Source organism: Ambystoma mexicanum, chromosome 6q (genome assembly GCF_040938575.1).
Source record: "Ambystoma mexicanum isolate Mex_15411 chromosome 6q, UKY_AmexF1_1, whole genome shotgun sequence".
In the NCBI taxonomy this organism is placed as follows: domain Eukaryota; kingdom Metazoa; phylum Chordata; class Amphibia; order Caudata; family Ambystomatidae; genus Ambystoma; species Ambystoma mexicanum.
This window is the reverse complement of record NC_090937.1, coordinates 785,708,400-785,714,534: the sequence shown is the minus strand read 5'-3', so window position 1 is coordinate 785,714,534 and position 6,135 is coordinate 785,708,400. Positions and strand designations below refer to the sequence as shown.

The 6,135-nt window shown below is 39.3% G+C and overlaps 1 protein-coding gene across 2 annotated transcripts; it reads left to right on the top strand.

Annotated features, from left to right (window-relative positions):
• Positions 1–200: 200 nt before the first annotated feature.
• Positions 201–3,842, top strand: LOC138516306 (uncharacterized). Of its 2 annotated transcripts, none has more exons than XM_069631318.1 (2): positions 201–3,268; positions 3,371–3,842. In XM_069631318.1, the coding sequence occupies exon 1, from the start codon at positions 400–402 to the stop codon at positions 2,494–2,496; it is 2,097 nt and encodes a 698-aa protein (XP_069487419.1). In that variant the 5' UTR covers positions 201–399; the 3' UTR covers positions 2,497–3,268; positions 3,371–3,842. The 2 variants fall into 2 exon arrangements, with proteins under 2 accessions (XP_069487419.1, XP_069487420.1); XM_069631319.1 differs by having other exon boundaries at positions 201–3,445; positions 3,533–3,842.
• The last annotated feature ends 2,293 nt before the right edge of the window (positions 3,843–6,135 follow it).

Below are 6,135 nucleotides of genomic sequence, written 5' to 3'. Positions count from 1 at the left end.
TCTATACAATAGGCTTTTCACATGGTATATCCACAGAAAGTAATGATGAATATTTTCTCGACGCGTTTCGGGGTGTCCCCTTCTTCAGGAATTGATAGCCCTCTTCATTGCCGTTAATCTTTGTTTCGTCTATAATGTATGATACAATGATCAAATTTTAGATTCTCACTGATAACTGTCATTTAACTCTCCCTCGGTTTTTTTAGACAAAAGACTACGCGAAGAGGCAATAAGAAATCTAAGATCGCGGAACAAACCAAACAACTAGTTGTTAATATTTCATCAAAACCACTATCCAAAGACCAAACGGACACATTGAACCTAGGTTTAACATTTATACCAACCCAGAATTCCAATTTGCTGGAAGAAAAAATCAATCTTCACAGACTGGCACGGAAAATGAGACTCAAAGTCTTTTTTGATTCACAAATGGGAATCAACACTACACAAGAGCCACATCAATACTTAGAAATGAAACCCAAGAGTCATTTCGACCCTCAAGTCAATAACATAACCATCAGAATGTTTGAAGAACAGATGATAAAAGATCTCAAAAGGGTTAATTTCACCAGAACAAGGAACTACAATACCAGGAGAAGGCAGAATGAAATCATCAAGAACCTTGCGGATGACAGAAGCCTGACCCTAAAACCGGCAGACAAAGGAGGGGCCATAGTTATTATGGACACTACATACTATGAGGAGAAGATTTTAGAGCTCCTAACAGATGAGAACACGTACATAAAAATTGAACAAGATCCGGTCAGAGAAATATCAAGCATTATTGAAACTACGCTTGAGGAAGCTGAGGACCAAGGATGGATTTCCAACAAGACTAAATTGTTTTTGATTAATGAACATCCTATTACTCCAATCTTCTATGGACTGCCAAAAATACATAAGAACTTGACAAAACCCCCCCTCAGACCGATTGTTGCGGGAACTGATAGTATCTTCAACCCACTAGCAGTTTATGTGGACAAGGCATTACAACCCATAGTCCAAACAACCACAACATATCTTAAAGATACCACAGATTTTCTCAATCACCTAGACACCTTAACAGATATTAACAGAAATGATCTACTGGTTTCGTTTGATGTACAGAGTCTATATACATGCATCCCACATCAAGACGGTTTGGAAGCACTCGAATGGTGTCTACTAAGAAATGAATGTGAAGCAAACAAAACCTTCCTAATGAAATTAAGCAAAATTATACTCATTAACAACTATTTCAGATACAGGACGCAGTACTATTTACAAGCATCAGGAACTTCAATGGGGTCAGCAATGGCCCCAGCCTATGCTAATCTATTCATGTACCATTTGGAGATGAAATGGATTTTGATACCAACAAAATTTAGCAAAAAAATCATCACCTGGAAAAGATACATTGACGATGTTTTCGTCATTTGGAGAGGACAACATCACGAACTAGAGGAATTCCTAAAATACATCAATTCAGGCCACGACAGAATCAAATTCACGATGGAAATTGGAACCCCTAAACTACATTTTTTGGACGTTGAACTAGAGATTGGGGAAGATGGGATAATCACCAATATTTATCACAAACCCACCGATGTTAACAACACGTTACACTTCAGGAGCCATCATCCGACGCATTTAAAGAATAATTTGCCCTACAGTCAATTCCTTAGACTAAAGAGAATTATCTCAACAACTGACACCCTGAGGAATGAAAACCTATTGATGACACAAAGATACAAGGAAAGAGGCTATCCAGAGTCTATCATCAAGAAAGCAGAAGAAAAAACACTCACATTGGAGAGGAAAGACCTCCGTATATCAAGAAATAGATCTAAGGAGATCCCATTTCTCTACGCTTTAAGATATTCAGCACAGAGTCATCACATAACAAGGATGATCAAGAAGAACTGGGGTATAATCAAATTGGATCCACAACTAAAGAGACTATTTCCTGAACCACCCATAATCGCCTACAAGAGGGGTCGGAACTTCAGGGATAGCCTAGTTAAAGCAGAAAGACCGAGAGTGGACAATCAAAGAACCCTCACCAAGAGGAAAATAGGTACGTTTGCCTGTCTCAGTTGTGGCAATTGTAACAACATAATGAAGGGAAGCTATGTAAGACACCCATCAAATGGCCAAAAAATCCCACTAAAGGATTTTGCCACTTGTGACACGAAATCAATCATTTATGGTTTAAGCTGCCCATGCGGCATTTACTATGTTGGACAGACACAAAGGAAAGCCAAGGAGCGCTGGAATGAACACAAAAGTAACATACGTACCAACAGTGTTAACTCACCTGTAGCAAGACATTTTTCCATAAAGAAACATAATATTTCTCAACTAAAGGTTGTGATTTTGGAAATTGTGAACAGAGCCCCAAGAGGTGGCAATCATGCCAGACGTATGAACCAGAGGGAAATCTTCTGGATAGAGAGACTAAACAGTCTAGCTCCCAATGGGATGAACGAAGATTACAGTTTAGCCTCATTTTTGTAACTAAATACTGTTTCCCCTGACCCAATCAGAAACCCAGTGTGGATACAATATCAATTGCTGTTAAATACATTTTTGAATTTGTTCAGTTCACTTAGGATGATTTTTTACTGACATAGGATGTATTAAGTTACAGACCATAGAATGTGAGCATGCTTCTCTTGAAATAGTAAACACACGGATGTCCAATATTCGATTAACTTTTGTCCGTGGTAAACAATAGATTTCCCAGAAGTTACATGAGACACTCCTCACATTTATCTTTCGACTCTTTTCACCTTTATTTCATTTGACTCAAACTCCCTGCACCAGTATAGATATACACCTATATACTATTGGTTAATTACACATTGTTTTCTAAAATATGTCCGTATGACGTCTGTTTTCCCGTCACACGCTGACGTTCTAAACATAGTGACGTCGTCACGCTTCGACGTGATGACGTCATAATGTAAATAGTGGCCATCTTTAGCGAAAACCGTGTAGAACGGTTCGAGCTACAGCACCGGCCATCTTCTCAGGAAGGAGGTAAGAGAATCCTTTGTAAACAGCTCCCCAATTGCATATCATGAGCCTAGAGGCCTTCACAGAATACTCTCCACAGAATGATCCCACCCCATTGTTTTCGTGTATCTAATATAGTATATATACGTGTTTTTACAGACACGAGTGGAGGAATCGCCCATTACTGCACTACCTCCGTACCTGAGGACTCTCTACATACCACAGCGACCCATTCCATGGATGTAGTAGCTTTTTACAGAAATACCGAAAGGTAATATTTTTTCTTAGATATTACATGACTAGATTTTCCTTCATGAATTAAGATCCCGTTTTTAATTGAGCTTTCCCTATTGTCTTTTTATCACATCTACAGGTTGAATAACCATTATTGGGCTGATATTGCTATTGATAATAAATCCAGTTAGGATATTCCACATTGAACATCCAGGTGATTATTATTAAAAATTTCTCCCAAGAGTTAAATGACAGTTATCAGTGAGAATCTAAAATTTGATCATTGTATCATACATTATAGACGAAACAAAGATTAACGGCAATGAAGAGGGCTATCAATTCCTGAAGAAGGGGACACCCCGAAACGCGTCGAGAAAATATTCATCATTACTTTCTGTGGATATACCATGTGAAAAGCCTATTGTATAGAAAGTGTGATGAGTACCTTGTATGCCCTTGTATTATAATATTGAATGTAACCTCAAAATGAACACATTTATGTTATTATGTTTACAAAGACTGGATGATGAATGAATTGAAATTCATATCTATAACAATTAATTTAAAATTCAATTAAAACCGATGGTCCCCATCATTCTGTTTTATTATAATAGTGTCATGAATTAGCTTCTCTCATTAATTTCTTCTTTTTTCTGAAAGAAACTGAATATTACCATTGTATAGAAATATTGACTGTTTCTACAGTATAAAGGGTGTGCAGGGGACGGGAGAGTTCCACAATCTTGTGGACAATCTGTTGGATTTACATAGGTTAAAACAACCCAGTGTCAAGGTTGTTATTCTCCCCGGCACCCCGTAAATTTTCAACAAATCCTGTAAAAAAACCTTAAACCTAGGTGTGCACTAGGCAACACAAATATTGGATTCTTACACTGTTACTATGATGCATAGATTGCAAGAGGATAGGACTGCACTCCAATTTAATATAGTCTTGAGTTGAACACGTCTGCCATTCTGGCAGCCTCTTGGCATATGGTTCCTTGCTGGAGGTACATGGGGAGGCAGGGCGAGTGGGTGCAACGGGAGAAGCAGGTGAGAAACATTTGTGTTGATGGGCGTGGGCCTGTGAAAGTATTTTAGACTTGGGTACCACTATGATGCTAGATAGTATGTGGCAATGACACTTGGGTGTCTCCATATATAAAATATCTATTTGTTTCAAGAAGGGGGTTCCTGGGAAGCGACTGGTCTTGGACAAAGAAGGGATGGGGTGTTATGGGACTAAAGTTGTTGCAGGCAGTGTTGGGTACGCTAAATGGCTCTTTGGTGATTATTGTATGCAAGGGGTATACACAGGGGTAAAGCGGCAGTGTGCATGGGCTTTGTGTATTTAGTGTCAAGGTGGGAAGAGACTAAAAGGTGGATATGTCAGGAGAGGGTTGGAGAAGCATTTAGGGAGGCCCTTGAAACGTCTTTAGACCCAGTATGATCGGCAATACTGACCCTGAAAGGTTTTCACTATGCCAACAGGTGAAAAGAGGGAGGTTCTGTTTTGTTATTATTAGTCAGGACAGGGGCTTTTTGTTGACCTCGGTTGCACTTTTATGATGATTGTTGTGTAGTGTTAGTTGTCACAGATCTCAAATATGTTCACAGGTTAGACTGACCCGGCAAGGGTTTTGGGTAGTGGCTGTTCAATTGCTGTGTCTGACATGGAAGACGTTTAGATAAGACGGGGTGCTGGCAGTATATGTGCTATGATCCTTCTGATTCCAGTATAGTCTTTTCACAAGAGGAGGGTTCGAGTTGTGGATGTAAGGGGGACCAAAAGCACATCCTAGGATGGCACTAGTGCTGCTCTATTTGGAAGTCCGATTTTCCTGTACTCCAAACTGTTGCAGTTTCAAAAGATGGGTTGAATCAGATTTCATCCATGGTGATGTCCACGTTATCGGGAGTCATTACATGAAAACAAGGCACTGCTTCCATATTCTACGCTGATAAGCAATGTATTGATTATCTACTCAAAATGTTTGTGTTGACAAAATCTATCTTGGGAGGAAAACTCGGCTCTAAAAACCTTGGCTTGTAATAAAACCATAGTCATCAAGCCGGCCGATAAGGGCGGAGGTATAGTAGTGATGGACAGACAACATTACGAGAATATGGTATATGCGCTTATTAATAAAGAAAATCATTATCTTAAAATCAGAACGGATCCCACAGATGAATTTATGAAAGTCTTACAAGAATTGTGCCCACAAGGAATAGAGGCAGGTTTTCTGCACACAGAGGAAGCCTGTTTCTTGACCCCGAGAGATTGTCGGATGCCAACAATATATGCACTACCGAAGGTGCACAAAAATTGTTTAGACCAACCCGGGAGAACTATTGTTTCGCTGTGTGGGACAATTCTTGAACCAAGTGGGCAATACACAGAGAAGGCCATACATGCACTGGCGGAAGATTCACCATCTTTTTTGAATGACACCATGGCCACTATAAATTATTATGAGGGTCTGACAATAGAGGGTAAGTGTAATCTGTTGGTCACCTTAGATATCACCACACTGTATACAAATATTCCACAGGAGTAGGCCTTAATATGCATTGAGCAGAAATTAAACAGCTGCTCATTGCCACATGAGATACTCACTCTTTTAGTTTTGAACCTCCTCAGAATTGTCTTATGCAATACCTTTTTCCAATGTTTGGATAATGTCCCCCAGTCTACCTAACATCTATATGGCTGACTTTGAAGATTGTTTCAGGTACAACAACAATCCCTTTGAATGTTGTGTTTCCCATTGGACACGTTATATTGATGACATTTTTTTCATTTGGAAAGGCTCGAAGGAACATCTTGAATTGTTTATCATCTGGCTCAATGAATGTAATAGTAATCTCACCTTCACTGGGAATTCAAACAATCTCCAATTACCC